The 26,163-nt window shown below is 52.4% G+C and overlaps 1 protein-coding gene across 1 annotated transcript in view; it reads right to left on the bottom strand.

The window, feature by feature from the left end:
• Nucleotides 1-26,163, bottom strand: part of Triobp (TRIO and F-actin binding protein) — a 57,180-nt gene that overhangs the window by 29,315 nt on the left and 1,702 nt on the right. The window contains exons 2-10 of the mRNA XM_021183785.2: nt 25,004-25,155; nt 19,938-20,037; nt 18,774-18,919; nt 17,048-17,261; nt 15,980-16,136; nt 8,926-11,065; nt 4,613-4,724; nt 2,976-4,016; nt 632-709 (exon numbers count right to left, since the gene is read on the bottom strand). Of these exons, the coding sequence (XP_021039444.1) occupies nt 632-709; nt 2,976-4,016; nt 4,613-4,724; nt 8,926-11,065; nt 15,980-16,136; nt 17,048-17,261; nt 18,774-18,919; nt 19,938-20,037; nt 25,004-25,026 (4,011 nt within the window). The 5' untranslated portion in view covers nt 25,027-25,155. The remainder of the gene's footprint in view (nt 1-631; nt 710-2,975; nt 4,017-4,612; nt 4,725-8,925; nt 11,066-15,979; nt 16,137-17,047; nt 17,262-18,773; nt 18,920-19,937; nt 20,038-25,003; nt 25,156-26,163) is intronic.

The raw sequence follows: 26,163 nt of genomic DNA, 5'->3' as shown, positions 1-26,163 counted from the left end.
CTGCCTCTGCCTCTGCCTCTGCCTCTGCCTCTGCCTCTGCCTCTGCCTCTGCCTCTGCCTCTGCCTCTGCCTCTGCCTCTGCCTCTGCCTCCCCCCTTCAGAGATTTCTGGTGAGAACAGTCTGTTTGCAGGTATGAGGAGGAGCAGGGCACAGCTATGCTTCTACAGCCAGGCCCAGGACACCTCCATGGTCACCCCCTGCATAGAGCTCTGGCCCCCAGGGCCCTGCAGAGCTTCAGGGTCCTCCAGGATGCTGCAGCAACTCCTTTAACTTACTCTTCTACTCCAGATCCCAGCTCTAGGAAGCATGGCCGAACCCTCTAGACCCAAAAGAACATTGCTCTCAGGAACTATTGGGACCAAGCTGTCATTTGCTTAGGGAAGGACAGTGTGCCAGTAAGTCAGACGCAGAGCCCTTGGCTTCTGACCCCAGGACCGTCCCCACCCAGGTCCCCACTTGATGGTGGCTCAGCTGACCATCTCCTCCAAATCTCCACTTCTCCAGACCTCATAGCAGAGCCAGTCTGGGTCATGATGGCCTAGAGCTCTTTGGAGGAGCTCAGCCCACCACCTCAAACCTGATCTTCTTTCCTTTCCCCGCCCCTTGTGCCCAAGCCTAGGACCCAACTACCGAGTCAGCCTGCTTCTGGTCAGCCCGTGAGTCTTCGCCTCGGCTTGGTTCTGATGCCTCAGGTTCCTCTGGCTGGAACTGGAGATAAGAAAGGACACAGCTGGGGCTGGAGAGATGGCTCAGCAGTTAAGAGCACTGTCTGGTCTTCTAGAGGACCCAGGTTCAAATCCCATTGCCCACAATGGCAGCTCGAAACTGTCTGTGACTCCAAGATCTGACACCCTCACATAGACGTACATGTAGGCAAAACACTAATGCACATAAAAATTTAAGAGGAAACACATGAGGCATGCGCATGCGCACACACACACACAATTAAGAAAGAAGGAAAGGAAAGAAGGAAGAAAGGAAGAAAAGAAAAGGAAAGGAAAGGAAAGGAAAGGAAAGGAAAGGAAAGGAAAGGAAAGGAAAAAAAGAAAAACCACAGCTTAGCCTCAGTTGTCCCCATGATTCACACCCATCCATCTACCTTCTAAATTTTCCAGCTATTTTCTGTACATCCAACATTACTAGACCCCCAGGGTCCATCCATCCATCCCGCATGTGTCCCACATTACTCTTTTGTCACCCACTGCCCATCACTGTCCGTCAGCCATTCTACATGCACCTTTCATTTGGTCGCCACCCAGCCAGCCATCTACCATCACGTAGCCTCCCCCATCCACTCCCCCATCTACCCATCCTTCCAGCAGTCACTCATCACTGCTTAGACATGTATCCATCCAAGCCATACCTATCCATCATACTCCACTTAATGTTTACCCAACCAGCCATATGCTCACCCATCACTGAACAACCACCACGGCCCATCCCCCACCCGCCCATCTGACCATCATCCATTCGGTCATCCTTCACTTGTCCATCCATCACCTAGCTACTCTCCCATCCACTTGCTCTCTGTGTGCCACGAAGCATCCACGGATTCACTGATCTACCAGCCACGTTCTCTCCATCAGGCCTTGGTCTGAGAGCCAGAGGCACAGAGATAAAGTATTCACGGCCCTTGACCCCATAGAGCTTGTGCTTGCTTGTCTTATGGTGCTGGAAATTGAATCCAGGGCTTTGACATGCTGCGTCAGTGCCCTACCACTGAGTGGCATCTCTGACCTGTGCCCGTGATTCAGAGGGAAACACATATCCGATGTGACGGATGATGGAAGCATAACTGTGAAGACCAGAAGGGGAATGTCGCCAGCCCCAAGGTGGGGTCAGCACTGGAGGACAGAACACTAGATCTAAGACTTAGACAGTGAACAGACAATTGGCAGGCGACAAGGGAAGACGGAAGCAGCAGCAGCAGCAGAGATGGGAATGGCATGTGCAAAAACATGATGCGCAGAGTCCTCTAGCCAGTCTAGCACATTGAGCACAAAGGGGAGGAAGGCAGAGAAAGGGATCTTGGATGACACGGGGCAAATCTTCATTAAAGAAGGAGCTGGGGAGTTCTCTGCTTTGTCATCCATGAGACTCCTTCATGCTGAATTGACACATGTATGACATATGTATAGCACATGTATGACACATGTATGGTACATGTATGATACATGTGTTCCTACAGAACTTCAGCCAGGGTGCAGACACCCCCAACACACACACACACACACACACACACCCCAGTGCGCTCTGGGCTTGGAGGCATCACCAGGTCCAGTGCTGGATCCACCCTGACTACTATCCCTACCCACTGAGCACTCCAGTCTCTTCTCCCTGTGTGAGCTTCTGAAAAGGCTAAGGGCTCTCCACCCCCACCCCCACCCTGCTCACCATCCCTTAGTCTCCCAAGGATCCTGAGCCTCAAGTTAGAGGCACCCCAATCTTTCTGACCTCCCGCCTCTCCGGTGAGAAGTCAGACTGAAGCAAGCCAGAGACCACTGGGAGGCATCTTTGAATCCCCACCCTCACCTCCCACCCCTGGCCCCTGAGCATCCTGCAACCGGCTTGCCCCCCCCAGCCTGATGGCAACGTGAAGCCGTGCCATCTGACCCTGCACCCCTGGTGTCTCTGTACTGAATTAGACAGTCGACAGGATGGGGTGGGAGAGGGGCTGATGGTGTAGTGAGCAGGGCCTTTGGAGTGGGATACTTTAGTAAGACTCCTGCAGGTATGACCCCTGGGGAATTCTAATGAGTATAGACCTCAGTTTCATCATCTGTAAACTGGGGACAGTGGTAGGTGCTTCTTCTCTGTGCATGGTATATGTGACCTAGCACACTGCTTGTGAGCTGGTGACAGAACTACCAGGTGCCTTGCTGTCCTATGGCAGGGGGCAGCAGGAGGGGGCGGGCGGGCACAGTTTGAAACAATGGCCTTTGCTGGATACCCTTCAGATACAGGGCAGACTTACCTCCAGGTCCCGTGGGCTGTGGCTCTCTAGGTGATCTATCTGCTCCAGAGCAGCCAGAGGTGACGTTTCTGGTCCGCTTGTCACTTTGGTGGTTGGCCACTGGGTGGAGGTACAGGCAGGGCTGGGTAGCTGTGCTGGGCTCTCAGACTGTTGATCAGGCCTGTGTCCATTGGCTAGGGTGGCCTTGGCCTGTCCTTCAGGCTGGGTCTGCGGCTCTGTCTTCAGGGTATCCTCTGTGCCTGAGGAACCTAGCTCTGGTCCTGAAGCTTTGGCTGGGTCATGCCAGTGCCTAGCCGGGTCCTTTTGGGGCAGTCGAGCCTGCAGGAGCTCCAGGAGGCCTTCCCAGTCCAGCCTTGGGAGCCGGGTCCAGGCCCCATCCTCAGGTGCTCGGAGAAGGCCTAGCAGGTCCCTCCAATCTAGGTCGGGTGGCCTCTCAGCACTACGCTTATGTGGGGATGTTCCCTCGGCCCTCCAGCCCACAGCAGTGCTGGCCTCAGGCTGCAGGGCACACAAACACTCTGCTGGGCCTACCCAGGAGTTCTCTGAGGAAGGCGTAGGTTGGTGGGGTCTGGACAGCTCCTGAAGTCTACCTTGGCCCCTTGGGGGAGCCCCCTGTATCCCATTACTGGGAGGCTCGTCCCAGGCCTCTGAATGTCCCCACCGTTCCCTGTGCTCCTGGGGAGGACCCCTCCATATCCCCTCCAGGCTGGGACCCTCAAGTTCTGGCCAACCCCCCAGGCTTGGGCCCTCTTCCTGGCTGCCCCAGCTCTTCTCTGGGTGTCTGTTAGGATTTTGAGGTCCTGACAGCCTCTCCTGGCTCTGCCACCCTCCCAGAGATTGTCTCGGGCCAGTGTGGCCACTCTCCAGATGCCTCTCTATCTGAGCCTTCCTCTCAGGGGGCCTGGCTGGTGTCCTGGCAGGTGGTGAGGTCCTCTGGAGCTGCCGGTCTCCCTCAGGCCGCTTGTCAGGACTCTTAGGATGTGGCGGTCCTGTTCGGCTCTGCCGGGTTGGCTCTGCCTGCTTGGCAGAGGGCTTGGTCACCTGCGGATGAGGTGAAGGGATGAGTGAGGCTCCTGACTGCACCGGGTAGTCGCTGTCTGTCTTAGCCAAGCCCCAGAAGTGAGGTTGTGTCTTCCTAGAAGCCTGGCTCAAAGCGGGTGGGAAGCCATGGCTCACTCTGTGGCGTGCAGCTTGTCCCTCTCACCCACTTTTCTCTGCTCCAGAAAGAGATCTGCAGAGAGCTGCTCACTTTCCGAACTCCCCTCCCTAAGCTATCAGGTGCCCGAATTTCCACCAAGGGTAACTGTGCCATTGGGGTGTGCCTTGCCCTCTAAGTTTCATTTGAGATCCAATCTTGAGGCTGGATGAGGGAGCCCCGAGAGCTTGCTGGGTGCACCTGTGACTCTCAGAGATAGCAAGTGTCTCCAAGGGGACAGCTCTGAGGGGCCGGCTTCAAAGGATTTGTATGGAGTCCTTCACATCTTGTCAAGAGCCCACGGAAGAGAGTGGAGTTCAATCCCATGCTGGGGCCCTGCCCTTCTCAGAGAGGACCTCCCCACCCAGGACATGTGCCCGGAACCGAGGGTATTGGGAGAGGCAGTGACCACTCATCAGGGCTGGTGGCTAGCAGTGCTCACCTGCCTGCTGGGGGCAGGGCTGGACTGTCTTCGAAGTTGGCTCTGACCTTGGCTGGGCCGCTGTGACCGTCCCTCATCCCGAGTCTGGAAGGCCCCCGGTGCCTCCGATTTCCTGTGAGGAAACGTAGCTGTTCCAGAGGGCCTTGGGGACTCCACTCCAACACCCCGCATTCCCAACCAATCCTGATAAAAAGACTCGTTGAAAGCCCAAAGTGAGGATGACCCTCTCAGGGTCTCAGTTTCCCCTTCTGGGAAATGGGGACATGTAATCTGACTCATAAATCCATGAAGAAGACACAGGAGTGAGGGCGGGGAGGAGCCCATGGCTCTCACCCACCTCATTCAGCCACGAGCCACCCAGTAGCCAGCCACCCCCAACAAAGGTTAGACTAGACCTTGTGGGAAGTCAGATTTATTGAGCATCTAGTATGGACCAGGCACTGAGCAAAAATAATCACAATGTTTAAAAATAATATTTATTGAGCACTTCCTACATTCTAGATGCCAGGTGCTTGTGTGCCAAGAAGCCCCACTTAACTTAGTACAAGTACTTTGAGAGGACAAGAGGGGTGAATGTTGGGTACCCCGTTTTCCATTCTTTCTGCCCTTCCCCCATCCAGATGCAAATGGAGGATTCCTCAAGCCAGTTGCATTCTGTGCTTCTCTTAGAGCTAAACCGAACTCTGTCCCCCAGTTTTGAGAATGCTGGCCCCTTCATAACCACAGGCGAAACAGCTCCTGGCTGGATGACTAGGAAGAAACGTTTCTCTCCGACACAAGAATCCCAGAAAGGTCACTAGCAAATGTCACCATGAGATGACCTTCAGCCTGTGCCAAAATCCTCGGTTCCAGATACTTGTGTGGGTTAACAATGAGTGGCCACGGTTAGATTCCACATGGCACCACCACTGTAAAGCTAACAGACTCGGGACAGACAGTCTGGTCCCTCTCCTAATAAGGGAGTTATCACAAAGGACTCTGGGGGAAACTTGCTCAAAGGCCTCCATGAACATGTCCCTTCTGTGGGGTCTGACTACTGGACTGCATCTAAACTGGTAATGGAAAAAAGGCGTGTGCGAGATCCTAGGGTCCATCCCAGTAAAGTCAGTGGAGCCATGACAGGCGGCTGAGCAAAACCACAAGGGACACCAGGAAGAAAAGAAGCTTTCAGTGGGTCCAGAGTGAGTCCCAAAAGGAGATGAGCAGGGGGCTGTGACGGGGACTGCGGGGACTGTCTCTCCCATGTCTACACAGCTGAAGAGCCATGCAGAACACTGCAGAGGTTTGCAGAAGGAATGGGGACCATGGGCGGTGATGACACCTGAGCCCCCGGTGCTCAGGAGGTAGGGCAGGGAGACCAAGTATTCAAGTTTGTCACTGACTCCGAAGGAAGTTGGAGGCCAGCTGGGCAATGTAAGACCCCGTCTCAAACCAACCAGAAATGTGGCTTCAGGTTTTGCTATTGTCCTGTGGCTTTTGCCGATATCACTAGAACTAGTTCTGGTGGCTGATAGAATCCTTAGGGGTCCTGAGGTCCCTGGACTCTAAGTTTGAGAGCTCTCTGATGGGGCTCCATTTTTAATCAATTTTGAGGACTTTGAGCAAGTTTCCCCCAGAACTGACGTCTAGGGGCTTCAAAGTCTCGAACATGATGGGGACCTCATAAGAAGGTGCAAATGTTTGGCCTCTTGCCAACATTCATTTTCCATACAAACTCCAGCTTGCTCAATGGTCATTCCTTCCAATATGTCTTCCCTTATCCCTTATGATGCTTTGAAAGACAGGAGGATTGAAAGCCCTAGAAGACACACACACACACACACACACACACACACACACACACACACACACCATGGAAACCCAGCTCTTCTGCTACAGGACCTGCCCAGGGCAACCTGTTCCCAGGGGTTAATGTGGCTGACCAAGGAAATAAGTTTCTTCTGGATATTCATATGGGCCTATGGACCTCCAAATGGTACAGGGCAGGGCACCTGTAATCCCAGCACTGGGAGGCAGAGCAGAGGCAACTATGAGTTCCAGGCTAAGCTGGTCTACATAGCATATTCCAGACAAAGTAAGGCTATATATTGTTTGTTTGTTTGTTTGTTTGTTTGTTTGTTTTTAAAATAACCAAAGACATCAAGTGGGTCTAGGTGACCCAAGGAAGACTGTTTTAAAATTCAAGCATCTAGTGGGGTTGGGGGGAGAAGGCTAAAACCTCAAGCCAAATGCCTAATGATATGACTCTTCCAGGAAAATGTTCCAGGCTCAGAACAAAGTTTGGGCAAAGTAGACGCTCAATAAATACATGCCCGAGGAGTACATGGAAGAGAATCAAAATCAACCCTGCACACACATCCCGACCGCTGCCTCATAACTTCTGCCTCTCACACAAAGGCATGTTGTCCACGGAGGGCAAGTGGTACTCCACCCGGAAATGTACTAGATAGAGTAAATACCCTAGAGGTACACGGCTGAGATGGGAAGACAATATACCAGGATGGGAAGGAGAATAAAGGACAGAAGTAACTGTGAGTCAGCGGCAGTTCTTCACACCTGAAATACAAGCACTCAGGAACCTGAGGCAGGAGGATGGAGAGTCCAAGGCCAGCCTGGGCTACACAGCAAAGCCCTATCTCAAAACGAAGTAACTCTGAGAGAGAATACCTAATAAATGTGTAAACACATCTGTGGTTTCTATCTCAGAGCCAACATGGTAGTGAAGTCATGTACACCCAACACTTGGCTACACCGTGAGTTCAGCGACAACCTGGGCTGCAAAGGGACCCTTTTTCTCCAACCCACTCCTTCTCCAAAATTGGTTTTCCTTTTTTAAAGACCAAAGAAAATAAACACATGAGTGCCAGAGTCAACAAAGCTTCACTTTTGAATAGGAAATGGATCCAATTTAAGGGGACAGGCATTCGAAGAAGAGATAAAACTTCTCGTCCAAATTCTGATCTTACAGAAATGTTGCCTGAGGGCCAGCAAAGCAAAGGATCTTAGGGTGCCAGAGCTGGGCAGTGGTGGCGCTCGCCTTAATCCCAGTACTCGGGAGGCAGAGGCAGGTGAGTTTCTGAGTTCGAGGCCAGCCTGGTCTATAGAGTGAGTTCCAGGACAGCCAGGGCTATACAGAGAAACCCTGTCTCAACAAAAGAGAGTTCTGGAAATATTCTAACATTACTGTGGGGGGTGGTCCCACTCAGTCATATACAAAAACCCACTAGATAATACTCACAATGTTTCCAGATTTCTAGGCATGCCCTACCTTATTTCTCTTGTCTCTAATTAGTAGAACTGCATCTCTTAAAAACAAACAAACAAACAAACAAACAAACAACCTCAGGGGCTGGTTCTGCTGAAGAGAGAAATCCCAGCCAGCCAAGCAGGAGGACGAGGACGGGAGGGGTCCCAACAGTAGCATGCCTCTGGTGCCTTAGGACATTCACAGACTCTGTGGCCCTGTCCCTGGAAGGTAATGCCTAACCTTTGAAAGTCTGCAATTCTGGAATCCCCTCCGGGATGAGTATCTCCTTGGCGGGTGTACATTTTGGGATCCATCCCCAGCACCCAGAGGAATAAAACCCAAGGCGTTTAAACACTCAGAGCCAGCCGGGCGTGGTGGCGCACGCCTTTAATCCCAGCACTAGGGAGGCAGAGGCAGGCGGATTTCTGAGTTCGAGGCCAGCCTGGTCTACAAAGTGAGTTCCAGGACAGCCAGGGCTACACAGAGAAACCCTGTCTTGAAAAACCAAAAAAAAAAAAAAACCAAACACTCAGAGCCGTGGATTGAGCACAGGGTCTGTGCATGCTACCGACACTCCACCACTGAGCTACATCCCCAGCCCCGGACCATACATGGAAAACAACATGTCTGTCTTCTCACAAGGCACAGAGAACCAGTCACAGGTACTTTCTTTTTCTCCCTCATGCAGAGAGAAACACTAAACCCCACCACCACTTCCCCACCATCAGACCCTTCCGGAGTTTCCCCTCAATAAAAATCAATGTGCTAGTCTCTCCTCATTTGACAGATGAGGAAACTGAGACTTAAGGGAAGTTAAATTGCTTTAATCAGGTATCACAGGATATAGGGTAGCTTTAGACCGTCAGGCTCCTCTGTGTTTGACTACCTGGCTACCCATAGTATTACTTCAACCTTAAGAAGGAAAAAAATACCCTAATATATAGATAGAGAGAGTGACTTGCCCAAGACTGTACAGCCAGTGGGCAGCAGGGCTTGAACTCTTGCTTCTGGAACTTTCCAACTGTTCTCCTCCCCAGCCCACCTGGCTGCCCCTGCCCTGGCTCACCTGCGCTCTTGCCCGAAGAGGCGCTCCACCTCTGCTCTGCCAGGGCTGCGGGTACGGCCCTCGTTGCTGCCCTGTGCCTGGGGCTCTGGCCCCCTCTGAGCCAGCCTCCTGGGTGGGGGCAGGTCAGCCAGCACGGTGTACTCCTCCCTCTCCAAGTTGTGTCTGGTCTCCCCTGGGGGTGCTGAGCCCCGGGAGCCCGAGCTACCTGGTGGAGGTGAGGGTGCCAGGAGACCTATGTCACTAGGTGGGTGGCGGGGAGGAGAGGAGGCTCTGGGTGCATCCCGATGGCCGATGCAAACTTGGGGGGGCAGCAGTGGGCAGCCATGCAGGGAGTCAATGGAAGGAGCAAGACTCTCCATACTGGTCCCAGGAGGATCCTGGAAGAAGAGGGAAGGCTCGGGGGCCTGGCGTGGCGGGGAGGAGAAGGAGGGAGCGTCTCTGTGCCCAATACATACAGGAGTGGGAATGTGGGGCGGCTCATGCATAGAGTCTGTGGAAGGGACAAGGCTCTCTGTGCTGGCCCTGGGGAGATCTTGGAAGAAGGAGGGCTCTGGGAACTGGCGTGGTGGGGAAGAGGCCCGCGGAGCGTCGCGGTACCCGATGCACACTGGTGGGGGAAACTGAGGGGGATCGTGCTGAGGGGACTCATTATCAGCATCTGATGTGTCTGGGAGGAAGGGGAAGGGATCGAACTGGGTGTGACGAGGTGGCGAAGTGGCCCGGGGGGCATCACGGTGCCCAATACACACTGCAGGTGGCATGTAGGGGGGTTCGTGGTGGGGCGATTCGCTCTCAGACGAGCGGGGATCTGGGAAAAAGGGGAAAGGGTCGTACTGAAAATAACGAGGTGGGGAAGAGGCGCGAGGTGCGTCCCGGTGCCCGATGCACACAGTGCAGGGTGACTGAGAGGACTCCAAAGAGGTCTGGGGAGCCCCTCGTGGTGCTGCGTGAAGAGGCGATGAAGTCCTAGAGGCACTGGAATGGCCAGGGTTGTGAGAGGAGGAGGAGGAGGAGGTGGCCAGGGATGGCGAATACTGCTGGGGAGGGTCATTGTGAGCTAGCCTGGTCGGAGCTGAGGTCTGAGGCTTGTCCCCTTGGGTTGGCCGGAGAGAAATGGATGCCCAAGGCACCTGGTTTTGTTTGGTGCGCGATGGAGATGAGGTTCGGGGACTGTCACTCTGTGTTGGCCGAAGGGGAAAGGAAGCCCAAGGGATATCTTTGTTGGTACGGTGGGGAGAAGGGTTCCTGGAATTACTCCCCTGAGTGGCACGGCGGGGCGAGGGTGGTCCTGGATTGTCCTTTTGGGTGCAGCCTTGAGAGAAGGTCCTTGGGTTGTCTCGTTGGGTGCAGGCGCTTCGCAGATGCTCCCATTTGCTGCAGGAAGCTGTAGTCTTATCTGCTTGGGTAGAAGGGGTCCTGGGGGTATTCTGTGATGTGCAGGAGGTCCTGGGGTTGTCCCGCTGGACACAGGGAGTCCTGGGGTTGTCTCGCTGGGCAGTTCTATTGGGAGAGGAGGCCCTGGGATTGTCCCGCTGGGCACAGGGAGTCCTGGGGTTGTTCCTTTGGGCACAGGGAGTCCTGGGATTGTCCCTCTGGGCACAGGGAGTCCTGGGGTTGTCCCGCTGAGTAGTTCTGTTGGGAGAGGAGGCCCTGGGATTGTCCCTCTGGACACAGGGAGTTCTAGAGCTGTCCCGCTGGCTGGTTCTGTTGAGAGAGGAGTCTTGGGCACATGGAGATGGTGTAACATGGGTGCCATCTTCTGGTGCAGAGGTCTTTAGGGTCTCTGGAGTGGCTCTGAGGGGAGAGGAAAGGGGAGTATTCTTCCGCTGGGTGGACATGACTCTGGAGGTGTCCCGCTGGGATGCTTTGGAAGGAGAGGAGGTTCTAGGGGTGCCCCGCTGTGTGTCCCTTTGGGTGTTTCGGGGCAGAGAGGAGGTTTGGGGAGCTTCTTGTGCAGGAGCAGCCTGGAAAACATCCCTTTGGGCAGAAGAAGCCTGGGTGGTGCTCCGAGGTCCGCTCGGTGGTGTCCCGGAGGAAGCCTGGGTTTGCCCTGAGCGCTGTCGCTCCAGAGAGAAGTAGCCGCTTTCTGATCGCAGCTTTGCCCAGTGCTGGCCAGCGTTCTGTCCACCACTGCCAGAATCTGGAGAGAGATGAAGACGTTTAAGGTGAGGAGAGTAACCCAGGCAGGACAGAAAGCTAGTGCAGCCCCCAACCTATTTCTAATAGGCTTCAGTGTCTGTTCCAAAGAGACTGAGACTAGCATAGGTACCCCTATACTGCCAGGCCATGGATACGCAATGAACCCTCTTTCATGAGTGCCAAGGCATAGTACCTGTACCTATGCCTACACCAAAGGACTCACTCTCCCTACCCTCCTGTCCCAGACATTTATCCCAGAGGCTGGAAATGCTCAAGGCTCGTTCAGCTGCTGGTGAAATGGGCACTTGCGTGTCTGCAAGAGATGCAGAATGCCAGGTCTCGCACAGAGCAGGTTACAGCCTGTGACAGTTGATATTGTCAACAAGACATACTCACCCAGGGGACAAACCTCTGAGCATGTCTGTGAGGGTGCTTCTAGTTTGGGTTAACTGAAGAAGAAAGGATCGGATGAAATATGGGGAGTATTATATCCCCCCCCCCAGTGACTAATTAGGAGAGAGCAGGGGAGGGCTGGTGAGATGGCTCAGCAGGTGAATGTGCCTGTCTGCAGCTAAGGCTCAGGATCTAAGTTTGATTCCCAGGACCCACATGGTGGAGAGGTTGTCTTCTGACCTCCACACAAGCACCTTGGCACATGTATGCATGCATGTGTGTAAATTCACACATCCACGTACAAATAAATAAATGAACTTTTAAAAAGAGAGGACACAGGGTCGGTGGGGGGGGGCGAGCGCGGTGTGGCTCTGAATATCTAGGTCAGCGTTTCTCTACTTGGGGGTTACATCCTGGGTGGGTAGAACCCCCCTTTCACAGGGGCTCCCTAGCACCATCAGAAATCACTGATATTTATATTCCATTCATGAACAGTAGCAAAATCACAGTTATGAAGTAGCAGCGAAAATGGTGGTAGGGTTGGGGTCACCACCACGCAATGAGGAACTGCATTAAAGGGTCGCAGCATCAAGGAGGATGAGGACCACTGGCGTAGGTGCTTCCTGACCACAGATCCATTGTGCCCAGTTGTCACACTACTGCCACCGTGCCACTGTGCCTGGCTGACGTGTGTCCTTTACTCTTCCTTCCTTAAATTTCTTCTGGCAGATATAAAATAACTAACACATTAGGCGGCGTAACCTCCAGGATGTCACAGGGGTGCTGTTCTGAAGGATGAATGAACTGCCCTCGACCGTGACTTGGGGTCAACCACTACCCTTCTCAATCCCTTAGCCACCAGCTCTGTGTCCTGTTCCTCCCTGCGAAGTAGTCACCGTGGCTGCCTTCATGAGGACACTTCTCTTTTTACACACCCCCATCCCCTCCAACCTGCTACACTGGTAGCCGGTGTCCCCGAAGTCACTCTCTGCACTTGAGTGACCCTGGGCACCACATGATGTCATCTAAATCCACCCGCTTCTGTCATCTCCGGTCCCCACTCATGGTCACTGTCATTTGTTAGGACAATCTCAGGAGGATGCTGGCATGAGTGCTCTGTGTCAAGTGTCATCAATTCCCTCCCACCCCACCCCCGACAAACTAAGGTGACTTGGGCTGCCCTGCTCACAACCCTTGAGGGACAGGCAGGTAAGGAGAGGCCAGGAAGGTGACATAGGAGGAAGGACCAGAGACCAGGTGACTAAATGCAGTCAGAGATCCTGCATTATGTCCAGGATTAGTAAAAGGATATTGGTCTGGCGAGATGGCTCACAGGGAGCAGTGACTGCTCTCCCAGAGGTCCTGAGTTCAAGTCCCAGCAACCACAGGGTGGCTCCCAACCATCTGTAATGGGTTTCTGATTCAGTCTGAAGACAGCGACAGGGTACTCGTGTACATAAAATAAAATAAATGAATAAAAAGAAAAAGGATATTGGGTTGGTGGGGACTGTAATCTCAGTACTTGAGAGATGGATGATGCAGGAGGATTGCTGTAAAGTTGTGGCCACCTAGGGGTCTAGAAGTTGATGCTGGCCAGGGATACCTTAACCAGATCTTGTAACGAACAAACAAGCCCAAAGGGATCGTAGAAGGGAAACTGGTGGATCTGGTTAATATGTAGTTTATAGTGCTGGGTTAATGGTCTTAGTTTTCTTTCTGGGTCTGGGTCTGGAGCTGGGCCTGGGGCTTAGGGTCTCACACTGCCAGGCAAGTGTTGTGCTGAGAGACAAACCCCAGCCCCCACCAATGTGAACTGCTTAACTCCACCCTCTGCACATGTTCTGTGCTGTGCGTGAAGCTAACATCAGCGGCACCTGGACAAAGGGTCCAGTAGCCACTATAGCTACCATCCCAGCCAATCTACGATTATTTCTAAATGAAAAGAAGGGAAATACTGTCCTGTTCCATCCCGGGGCTCCCTGCTGGATTTGGAGTAAGACTCTGACTGTGCAGGAATAGTCTCCTTCCCCTCTCCACGCCTTGCCCACTCTCTGAGGCTCAGCACCCACGCTTTGAGGTCCTCCAACACCACACAGGAGCCTCACAACCCCAGGGCTGTTTCTCTTGCTGATGTGTGTCGGAAGCAGCCTTCCATCTTTGCCTAACTATTGCCTTCTGGTACTTAGATTCCCTGCCCAGGGGCTGCCTCCCGTGCCCTTCTTCATGACTGTTTCCTTGAGGACCTGGCAGCTCTGTGTGGAAGGGCCTTGCAGTCCCACGATGCCTCTGGGACTTGCAGAGGTGTGCAGCACACAGTAGGGATGCAGCACACAGTAAGTATACAGTATACAAAATGCTCCCACCCCTGGTTCTGGTTCGGCCTCTCCTCCCTTTGTGCCACATACTGGATGATCTGCCTCCTGTCACCCCACCCATTAAGATCCTCTAGGAGCCTGGTTCTCATAGAATGAGGCCTCCACACAGGGCAGGTACACAGTTGTGCTTGGGCAATTTGTGTCCTGCACCCCCCCTCACCCTCCCCAGTGAGCTGTGCCAGCTGGGATGTGCCTAGTTAGCCCCTGACTGCAATGTAGCAAGTGGCCACCAGGTGGACAGTGGCCACAGATTCTGGCTAAGTAGGTCACCGAGAGGATACCACCCACTTTCAAGAGCCACAAAACAAAGCCTGACTGGGTGGGGCCCCCGTCGGTAATCCCAGCATGGAGGAGGTGGAGACAGGAGGATCAGGAATTCTGGGCCAGCCTCAGCTACATATAGTCCAAAGCTCGCTTGCACCAGGTCACAGGCATGCACCCCCACACACCAAGGTCCTGTGTGTGATCCTGTCCCCAGAAGTCATATCAGGGAGGACAGTTTGTCTGACACTGAGTGGCCTCTTGGTTGCTGCAGTATCCCTGGCCTCAGGGAATCCTTCCTTGTAGGTCAAGTGTGGTCTGAGGGGACATTGTGAGTACCCTGAAACATCCTGGTTGCTGAGCAACCTCTCACCCTGGAATTCAGCATCAGCATCAGCTCTGGACTGAACCAGATGTTACTAGGTGGCTGCCACGAATTTACCTGTCTTCTAATCCTCCTGTCTCACTGCATTCTGATTGCATGCTGCCCAAACCATGCTTAGAGAAGAGACTACCAACTGCTTGGCAAGGCTGAGGAGGCCCTGGATTAGCCCACCCCTACTGTGCCCCCCTACCCACATTTAAACTGCAGCTGCCAATGGGTCACAGAGTTCTGCCTCCCGGCCCTGCTCTCCTTGGTCTAAACAGCCAAGGTACACAGCTGTCCTGTGCTAGCCCTGTACCCATGTCTTCCCTTATTCCTGTGTATTCTCTTGCTCTGTTCTGGGTCTCTACAGCTGGCTCCTGTCAGTTTGCTTTGCTGAATGGTGAGCGTTCTAGGGCAAGCGTCCATGCTAACTCCCCATGAGACCCCAGAGCATCAAGACCCCAACTTTACTCGTATATATTAATGAGACTTCTGCAGGGACCAGGAAAAGCCAGGACTGCCATCAGGGAAGGGGGTAGGAGGTAGCAGGCATCCTAGCCCCGACTCCTGACCATACTGAAGAAAGATACCAGGGACAGAATATGGTGCCCACCACACTGGGCTCACATCCCAGCAAGATGCTGGCCAACCTTGCCAACCTCTGTAGACTTGGCACAACAGAGGTCCCCATTCCCCTCTCTCAGAACAGCATCCCAACTGCCTCTGGGGACTCTTCATCCTCCTAGCTCAGGCCATGAGGTTTGTACAGGAGGCTAGACCTGGTCATTGAAATGACACACAATGGTCCCTGTGCAAGCTCTTCCCGAGACTTTAACTGTAGTCACGAGAAAAGACACGCCCTTTTTCTGGGGGACACAGATTGGTCCATCTGGTGGACATCATGCTATCATTTGGAGAAGGGTTTAGCAAAGAACAGAGCCACTTCAGCAGTATTGTCTGAACACTTGGGCCTGGCTGTACCTGAAGTCCCACCTGATCATTCTATTTATGGCAGGTATTCCATTTGTGTTCAGCCTGCTTCAGACTCTGAGAACTTAGAGGCTCCAATCTTTCAGCGAGATCAGTATGGCACACCATAAAGGAATGTCTATTATTAAGAGTCAAGCCCTTGGCTGGGCGGTAATGGTGGCACACACCTTTAACCCCAGCACTCAGGAGGCAGAGGCAGGTAGGATCTCTGAGAGTTCGAGGCCAGCCTGGTCTACAGAGCAAGTTCCAGGACAGACAGGACTACACAGAGAAATCTTGTCTCACAAAAGAAACAAACAAACAAAAGATTTGAGCCCTCAAGGCTGGAGAGATGGTTCAGCTGTTAAGAGCACTGGTTGCTCTCCAGAGGACCTGAGTTCAATTCCAGCAACCACTTGTCAGTACATGAAGCCTAAACACCAATGCACATAAAATAAAAATAAATCAATTAAAAAAATGTGGTCCCTCCAAGGAAGACGGGGGCCCTTGGCCATCACCACTTCATGGTAATAGACCAGGAAGGACTCACTCTCCTTCCTCTGGCCTGCTGTGTCTCCTCGGGCTGGGGACCTGATGGCCTTTTGAGCACTGTCAGCTCTCAGTCCCTCCTGAGGCCTCCTTGGGATCATGTCTGTGAGTCTGTTCCTGTTCGGGACCACCCCTGGTCTCTCAGCAGTGTCCCAATCCTGCTAAAGAGAAAAGAGTTTGTTGGCGAGGAAAAGAGGGCCCCTGGGTCTATTCTCCCAGCACAAAGGGCAGAATAACAGGATTCTAAGGGCACCTGCTGCCTATGTGAGGCTCTCAGCCACAGTGGATCATCGGTCAGACTTGAGGAGACACAGCCATTAAAGCCAAAAGCTGGGCCAAAGTCACACTTTGGCCAGCCTGGTCTACAGAGCAAGGATGTGAGAAATCAGTTCACATCCCAGGCCCACTGCTTCCCAGCTGTGTGGTCTCAGGCAAAGTGCTTCCAGTCTCTGGGCCTCAGATCCAAACAGGGCCACAGCAGTCTCTAGCTTAGAGGGTGCTGGAGAACCTTTCTTGGGCTCAGGTCCACTGAGACCTTTGCGTGGCCACCTGCCACGTGTGTAAACAGGCTAGGCTGTTGCTTTTCTGCTGTTTCCCTTTTGGTGGGGTGGCGATGTCTCATGGGACAAGTCTGAGTGTGCAGGCAAAGGGTCAACCTCTAGGCTCCTGTCTCCTGCCAGCCCCTGCCAGCTCTGAAGCCCAGTCCCTTCCCTCCACCTTTGGAAGTGGACACTAAGACTGGTTATGGACTCAGAAGCACGTGGCCAGGGCAGAGCTGGAGCCAGTCTCATGCTTGCCCTGGACACCACGCCTACTTCTCAGTCCTGAGGCCTGAGCCAGCTGGTGACTCAACCAAAGTCGCTATGCACTGAGCCCCACGCCCACCTCCTCCCGGAGCCAGCCCAGCAGCCCTGCCCTCCCAGCAGGGAAAGCAATGGCTAAGCTTAGCCTAGCATTTCTGCTGTGAAAAGCTCAGCCTTCCTCTGGAAGTTTAGAGCTCCTCCTGTCACCAGGGCTGAGGACACCAGATGATTCTGTTCTTGTCCCCAGATGCCTGCCCTCGGCTCACCACAGAAGAGGAATTGCTGGTATCATGAGGGGTATTGCTGTCTTGGCTGGAGCTGGTGTTGGAGTTGGGGTCCTCGTCTTCGTCTTCGTCTTTGTTGTCGTCAGTGCAGCTACTACAGGCCAGGCCCTCCAGATAGGGTATCCCCTCGGAGTCCTGGTTCTTTGAGGCAGCTGCAGGGCCCTCTGCAGGGAGAGCTGTTGTTGGGGACCAGACCCTGGAAGAGGAGAGAGATCAATGACTTTCTCCTCAAAAGGTAACAGAGTCAAGGACTGAGCCCCGCCCACCCCGGTACTACATGTGGGTGTGTTCACACCGAGCCAGGGTGGGAACTGTTCTGCACCTGCTGAACAGAAGAAGGTCAGTGCTGAGGGTGTCTGGACTGGGCTGTATATCGGCCACCTCCTAGACCCATCATTGCACTCTTCCATGGGACTGGGCAGCCGTGGGCACACCAAGCTTAGCTCCCAGGTGAAGGCAGTTAAGCAGCGTGAGGCGAAGCAAGCTCCGTGGGCAGGCGCTGTGGAAATAAGTGCGCCTTACAAAGTCCTGTGACCCTGGCTGAAGAGGCTTGCGGCTCACAGTATTCCCAAAGTGACCCACACTCAGGCCTATAAACAAGTAAGGGGGCCTGGAGAGGTGGCTCCGCTGTTGAAGGCTAAGCCCCCAATCCAAAATATAAAACAGCAGGAGCGAGAACACGGTAAAGGGAAGAAGGAAGCATTCTAAACACATTCATGTGTGACCCTCACGCCTAAACCACATGACACGGGGGTTGCAAATCAAATGCTCTGACAGGTCCCGCATCAAAGATTCTACTAATGAATGTGTTCCCAGATTTCCTAAAATACATCGACCGCCAGAGCCACCCTTTTCTCTTAAAATAATGCCCACCTGAGGCGAAGGCTTGCTCTCACACATGAGGATTTGGTACGGTCTCTCTTCTTTTTAAGTTTTATATCCGATGTATGGGAAATCAACCCCGCCTGTCATTGAGCTAAAGTCTCAGCCCCTCTTATTTTACAAACAGGAAAAGTAAGGCATAAAGAGATGCAATTGCAGACCAAAGGTCCTGCAGCCCATCACAGCAGATGTGAAGGCAGGATCCAGCTCTCTGGACCCTCGAGCCATGGCCTCTCAAAGTCTCATGGCCCCAGTAGGAAACCTGGGGCTAGTTTAGGCTTGGAATGAAAGAAATCTCAAAGCTGGGGACCCAGTCAAGCAGGGGTGATAAGAGGTGCCCTTGCTAAGAGGACCATTCAGCCTTTTGGGAGGCAAAAAGGGACAGAGTCTAGCTATGTAACCCAAGCTAGCCGTGAGCTTCAAATCATCTCACCTCTGAGTGCTGGCATTATGTGCATCTACCACTGCACCCGGCACCTTCAATCATTTAAAGCCATACACAAGGACCAGGAGAAGTACATAGCTATCCCCTACCCCGTGGAATTATGGGATGGGCAGAACCACCAAGAAAGACAGCCAGGGCTAGGGTCAGAGACCCAAGTAAAACAGGGACAGATCAGTGTGAGCTTTCCAGGGACCCCAGGAATCATGCCTAAAGTCCTCTGTGCTCAGACTTTGGGGCTGACCACGTCGTGAACCATGCCAGCTCCTGTAGATGGACACTGTCGTCATGAAGAGATGCATGGTGGGGGATAGGTGGGCATTCTCCCCCCCCCACACCCACCCCACCTGGAAGCCCATTCCTGAAGCCTGGGGCTCTACCCACCTCTGAGGCTCCTGCCCAAGGCCGAGACCAAGGCTGTTCACAGACTGGCCGACACAGGTGGTGGTGCGGAGTGGGTCCTGCAGGGCCGGTGGGCAGCGAGGCAGGTCGCAGTAGGGTGCCTCAGCACTGGAAGGGCTGTGAGGCTCCTGGGCCGAGTTGGAGAGAGGAGACAGCTCAGCCCCACGTGGGACTCCCCCTCCCCCTCGCCCAGACAGCCCCTCCCAGCTCAGACTGGTGGATGTCTCCAGAAGTCACCTCCTGGGATCTCCCTGCTCAAGGAGACCTACCATCCCATCAGCTGGAGGTGCCCTGGGGACCCAGGTCAGAGCAAGTGGGCAAGCAAGCAAGTGGAGTACATATACATACATGTACACATACATACATGCACAGGTCTAGGAACAGGTACATCTGTTTATAAATACCTGTTGTTTGGGGCACCCATGCATACATCATCATTGAGTGATATGTGCCCAATTACATGTCAGCAGATCTGTCAGCTGCACTAATGCATGTATGTATGCAAGATCATGTAAACACATATCTATGTGTGCATTCCTGAGAACTGAAACTTAAAGGCCCCAGAACACTCTTGCATCCAGAAGACAAGAGGGAAAGAGGGGGATTGGCCTGAGGAAGTCTGAAGGTGGAGGGGCTAGGGAGATCTAGAAGAAATGAAGGGCTCTCTTCCTCTACAGGAGAGGCAAAGTCAAAAACAGGGTCACAGCCCTTGGCACTGCTAACAGCAGGACCACGCCTGGAAAGACTGGTACTGGTCTCAGCCAAGAGGGATGGCTGCTCCCCACCAAGAAGGCCCCCCTATTTTTTCCACCTCCCAGAACGACAGGGCCCTCCTCTGGTGGTGGGAGACAAGGCCATGGCACCTTGTGCCCCGCCTCCTCTCAGGTTACCTGGGCAGCGGGCTCCGGCGGTGGCAGCTGGCGGCTGTCAGCACCCTCTTTCCCGGGGGGCTCCAACTCAGGCCCCCACACTGCCACCCTCCCAGGCCCCGACTCTGGGCCGCGGTGGCTGCAGTGTTCCAGGCAGCAGAAACCTTAGAGGGGCCAGCCTCGGGAGCAGGGCCCCTCATTACTGTTTCATAAGCCGGGGCCCAGCCAAGAACAATGCGGGACATGAAACCGAAGGAACCCGATCCGGTCGGCTCACCTGAGAGCAGGCCTGGTGGGAGTCTCCCTGGGGACCCTGGAGCCTGGCGACTGGGACAGAGGCTGTAGCCCAGGCAGTGCCCTGGGTGGGCAGCAGTGCTCTAGAATTCAAGAAAGTCACCATGAGCAAGGCCAGCCTGCACTAAGGAAGGGCTAGGGTCGGCAGCTATATCCAGGCTAAAGAACAACCCTCCTCCAGCATTCAGTTTCACACCTGCCCCACAGCCAGAATCTGATCAGAGCCAGGCAACAGGAGGTGTCAGATCTACAGCCCGGCCTGGCGCCTTGGCCACCCAAGGGACAGCGCAGCATGAAGGAGAGAGCAGACTTGTTCCTAACTTGTGCACTTCCCAAGGCTCCACCCGGCATGAACCTGGGGGTGGGGGGTTGTGGGGGCTGACATGGCACCTGGGTCTTGCTTTCATCCTTAGTCTCCACCCCTCCCCCATTCACAAGAACATGTCCAGTTGTCTGTCAGTCCGCAGCTCTGATTTCCTGCCTCGTCAGTGCCACCGTCTCTGGCTATAGACAGACCCAGGTCCCATCCCATCTGGGTGATCTCACTTGGTGGCATCCCCTCTCTGGGCCTTCTTCTCTATGGGAAGGAGGCAGAGGTGTGATCAAGACCTTGGAGAGGTGACTTGTCCTCAATTACTTCATCTATAAAGTTGTCCTGATAACCACAGCCACTCCCTAGGGGACATGAGGAGAATTACATGATGTGACACTTGTCTATCACAAGTACAAATTCTGATGGAGAGCATTAAGTAAAATCTTACAAATGTTAAATTGTTAGAATAAGCCGGGCAGTGGTGGCAAACGCCTTTAATCCCAGCACTTGGGAGGCAGAGGCAGGCAGATTTCTGAGTTCGAGGCCAGCCTGGTCTACAAAGTGAGTTCCAGGACAGCCAGGGCTATACAGAGAAACCCTGTCTCAAAAAAACAAAAACAAAAACCAACCAACCAAACAAACAAACAAAAAGCCATCAATAAATTAACCAGACGTGGTGATGCACACCTGCAACAGAAGCACTAAGACAGGAGGGTCATGAGTTCAAGGCCAGCCTGGGCTACATAGAAAGACCCTGTCGGGCTGGTGAGATGGCTCAGTGCGTAAGAGCACCCGACTGCTCTTCCGAAGGTCCAGAGTTCAAATCCCAGCAACCACATGGTGGCTCACAACCATCCATAACGAGATCTGGTGCCCTCTTCTGGAGTGTCTGAAGACAGCTACAGTGTACTTACATATAATAAATAAATAAATCTTAAAAAAAAAAAAAAAGCAGACTCTATAGGCCTGGTTGACCTGAAACTCACTATGTAGCCCAGGCTGGCTCTGAATGCAAAGATATATACTTGAGATATACCTGCCTCTGCCTCCCGAGTTCTGACATTTTAAAAGTGTGTACCTCCATGCACAGCTCTACCTTTTAAAAATTATTTATAATTTTTTCATGTAGAGGAGAAGCCTGTGGCTGACTCCTAAGCTATGTACTTGTTTGGGGCGCAGTGAGCATGACCACCCATAGGACACACTGGTCCAGAGCTGCAGCTCAATGGTTGGACCATAGCAGGAGACACAGGCTTGGGATCTGATTCCACAAACAAGCCTACATCCACAGAGCGGTGTGGAGTGAGAAAAGGGCCTGGATAGAGGCTGGAGTCAGCTTGCCTTTGGGATGGAATCTAGAGCATCATGTTTTAGGCCAAGTGCTCTTCACTGGTTCACCGCTTTAACACCAGTGGCACCAACTGGCCCCCGGTTAGCCTTTTAAAATACTTTCTAGTTTATATATATATATGGATGTGTGCATCTGGGTGTACATATGTATATCACCTGTGTGCAGGGTCCCATGGAGGCCAGAAGAGGGCACTAGAGTCCTTAGAACTGGAGTTCCAGGCAGTTATAAGCTGCCTGACATGGGGCTGGGAACTAAGCCAAATCTGTAAAAGCAGCAAGTGTTACTAACCACTGACCCACTGACCCATTGACCCACTGACCCACTGACTTACCTACCCACCTCTCAGCCCCAGCTTCTTTTTTTAAAACATTCTCGTGTGTGTGTGTGTGTGTGTGTGTGTGTGTGTGTAAGTCAGAGGATAACTTGCAAGAGTCAGATCTCACCTTTTACCACATGGGTCCCAGGGATTGAAGTCAGGTCGTCAAACCTGGCACCACCGCCCTCACTGAATTATTTTGCAAGCTCCCAGTCAGTTTCTAATTTCAAGTAACAGGAGGCAGAGGTGGCCCCTAAGACAGAGATGAGCAGCCAGAGGGCTGGGGGCACACACCAACCTGTGGCCCTCCTCCCCTAGGAGGCTGAGATTCTTCATTGCTTAAAGGGACCCTGGGGGGGGCAGGTCGCATTCTATTTGTTTCAGTGGTGGACCTCAGCTTTAAAACTGCTCAGTTCCGAAGTCCCAGGAAGGTCACTGAGGAAGTCCTGGGACCCAACTCCAAGAAGGACAAATCACTCTGCATGGGACGTGAGAGTAAACCTGGACTCTGGGGGTCTGGACAGTCCTGTGTCCCCCTCTCAAGGCCAGCATCCTCTCTGGACCAAATGCATACTTGTAGCATCTCCCCATTTCCCTCTCCCCTTGCATTCCACACTTTGCCCAGCAACCACAGCAACACTGAAAATGAAACCCGGATCACTTTAGTCGTTCGCTCTCTTGTGTAAAATCCTCAGTATGGCCCCTGATCCCTGAGGTGGAACCTAAGGTCCTCAGCGTGTCCACAAAGCCAAAGCTCACGGAGCCAGGGAGAGCCAGGCCCCACCCAGTTCTCCTTCCAGTATCTAGGTAGCTCTCCCCTTCAGTAGCCAGTCTCCAGCCTCCCGATGTCCCTCATCCATTCTGCCTCAAAATCCTTTGCGCGTTCCGTACTATCCCCTTCTCTTCTCTTCTCCCGAACTTCACAAGCTGCCGAAGGTCCTCTGAGCCTCAGCCCTGTGGCCTGACAATTTCATAGCCCAGATCACAACCATGATAAAACAGCTACTTCCAGCGACCCTTTCTTCCTCTCCATGTCTTTGACTAGGCCACCAGCCAGCCCCCTGGAGCCAGTAATGTCACAGGGTCACTTAACATAGCAGAGCTAGGACATTCGTTCGATATAATACTGGCTCAGTTCAAGCAACCATTCATTCCAAATGACTACATGAGTTGGCCAGAATCTTTGTTGGGGAATTGTGAGCCTGAGGTGAGGCTACACCTCAGATCTGACTGAATCCATAACTCTCTGATGCAGGCCTGCCATCTCCCCTTCAGCCGGGAGAAGTTCATTTTCGTAGAGGGCTCTGTTCGAGGAGATAGAACTCCCCAAGCATAGTTTCTGGGCAGGAAGCAAACATCCTACAAGGGCTCCGAACACCTTGGGCTAAGCCATGCCCTGCACCCAGAGCAAAAAGACTGCCACAGCTCTGACAGCAGAACTTAGGTGGCCCCAGATCATGTTGTAAGGAACTAACTAGTCAGCAGAGGTTACAGTACAGGCCTGCCTGCTCCACACAAATGGAGAACCTTACAATGGCAAGCTGGCTGCCAGGCTAAGAGGACTCTCAGGCTCTGCTGGGAATGACAGGTACACAGGAGGTCGAGGCTGAAGGGGCCTTGGAGGTCGCAGGTTCTGTGCTTTCCAAGGTGTGTGCCTGGGCACTCTGGGCTTGTGTGTAACTGCAGCTTGGCATCTGCCCACATGGACGGCAGAGTGAGGGAATGACTCCTTTTTCACACCACATCTGAGGAGACAAGTCGCTGGTGAGCTTCAGGCATTGGTAATGCCTCTCCTACCTGCCAAGGATAGCTCTCACACAGAGGTGGGAATTTAAGGGCCAAGCCTTGGACAGACAACAGTCTAATGACGGTCTCTTTCAGTCACTTTTGTACTTTGCTTTGCTTTGGGTTTTGAGAGAGGGTCTCACTCTGTAGCTCAGGCTTGCCTAGAGTTCACTAGGCAGCCCGTGTTGGTCATACTATGCAAATCCTCCGACATCGGCTTCCAATTGCTGGGATTATAGGCATGCATCCTCACACCTGGCCTTTCTTCATTTATTTTTTAATCTCCCCTCCTCTGGAAGCTTTATTGCATTATTGCATTTATTGCATTATAATTGAGAAACCGTAATCATACGGAAAGCTCGTGACTTTAATCCTAGCGCTTGGGAAGCAGAGGCATAGGACTCTTTGTGAGTTTGGGGCTAGCCTGATCTACACAGTAAGTTCCAGGCCAACCAGGGCTACAAAGTGTAACCCTGTCACAAAACTAGACAAAAGATCAGCTAAGCAAGGAATAGATTAGATGAGCCTATAGTTCAAAAAGATCATAAAAGCATGGGCTGGTAAGATGGCTCACTGAGCAACCACACTTGTCTCTAAGTCTCATGATCTGAGTTTGATCCCCGGGACGCACAGGGTGGAAGAAGAAAACTGACTTCCACTAATTGTCCTCTGATCTCTACGAGTGATCACGGCGCTTACACTCACATAAGTAAATAAATATAATTTAAATTTTTCTTTAAATAAGCCAGGCATGTCAGGCAGTGGTGGCACACGCCTTTAATCCCAACACTTGGGAGGCAGAGGCAGGTGGATTTCTGCGTTTGAGGCCAGCCTGGTCTGCAGAGTGAACTCCAGGGCAGTTGGAGCTGTACAGAGAAACCCTGTCTCAAAATCAAAACAAAACAGCCAGGCATGACCGTGTGCACCTTTAATCCCAGTATTTGAGAAGCAGAGACAGCTGGATCTTTGTGTTCAGGGCCAGTCTGGTTTATATAGCAAGGTCCAAGACAGCCAGCTAGGGCTACATAAGGAAAAAGGCAGAGTCAGGCAGATCTCTGTGACTTCAAGGCCAGCCTAGTCTACATAATGAATTCCAGGACAACCAAAGAATAAAAATAAATAAATACAAATAATCTCCTTGGAAAGTGGACAACGTGTAACAATATTAACATAGCCCAAGCACACTCGGCTCAACAGGAAGAACCTCCGGCAACTGCATGATCACAGATCAGCCCGACACTGACTGCATTCCAAACCACCCATCACAAGACAAAGCCAGCCTACCTGGTGTCTTGCTCCATGGACATCCCCAGGGTGACAGCAGCTCAGACAGTGGTTCTTGGCAGATACACTGGCTTCAGACTGTACACTTGGGACATTCATAGCCACTTCCTCCATAGCAGGGAAGCCACAGTGGTTGGTTCTCTAGGTGGGGCCTGGGAAAGATTGGGACAGAAACCTGATAACTGGTGGGCCACTGTGTAGACCCTAGCCCTCATGTGTCCAAGCCAGACAAAGCTGTCTACCCATTTTTCTTTTCATGTATTCACTCAACAAACAGTAACATCTGCTAAGTGCTCAAACATACTGCATGTGCTTTAAAAAAAAAAGAATTATTAATTTATTTTATGTGTATGAGTACCAGGTAGCTGTCTTCAGACGCACCAGAAGAGGGCATCAGATCTCATTACAGATGGTTGTGAGCCACCACATGGTGGCTGAGTATTGAAGAGCAGTCAGTGCCCTAGATGTGAATTATTTATTTATTTATTTATTTATTTATTTATTTATTTAGGTTTTTCGAGACAGGGTTTCTCTGTGTAGCCCTGGCTGTCCTGGAACTCACTCTGTAGACTAGGTTGGCCTCGAACTGAGAAATCCACCTGCCTCTGCCTCCCAAGTGCTGGGATTAAAGACGTGTGCCACCACTACCCGGCTAAAGATTTATATATATATATATATATATATATATATATATATATATATATATATATATATATATATATTTATTTATTATGTGGTTGTTGAGAATTGTATTTTGGACCTCTGGTCACTCTGGTCAGCCCTCTCGCTCACTCTCTGCTCGCTCTGGCTCAAAGATTTATTTATTATTATACATAAGTACACTGTAGCTGTCTTCAGATGCACCAGAAGAGAGCGTCAGATCTCATTATGGGTGGTTGTGAGCTGGGATTTGAACATGTAGTTGCTGGGATTTGAACTCAGGACCTTCGGAAGAGCAGCCAGTGCTCTTACCTGCTGAGTCATCTCACCAGCTCCCTACACATGACTTTTAATGTATAGTGTTGAACAATGTTCCAAGGTCCCTGAATGTATAATTTTCCTTGTGCTGTTCATAAAATCCAAATTTTTACCAAGGGAAGAAAGAAAGAAAGAAAGAAAGAAAGAGAGAGAGAGAGAGAGAGAGAGAGGGAGGGAGGGAG

This window comes from Mus caroli, chromosome 15, assembly GCF_900094665.2.
Source record: "Mus caroli chromosome 15, CAROLI_EIJ_v1.1, whole genome shotgun sequence".
Classification (NCBI taxonomy): Eukaryota; Metazoa; Chordata; class Mammalia; order Rodentia; family Muridae; genus Mus; species Mus caroli.
The sequence above is the reverse complement of the archived record's forward strand: the minus strand, read 5'-3'. Positions and strand labels throughout refer to the sequence as shown.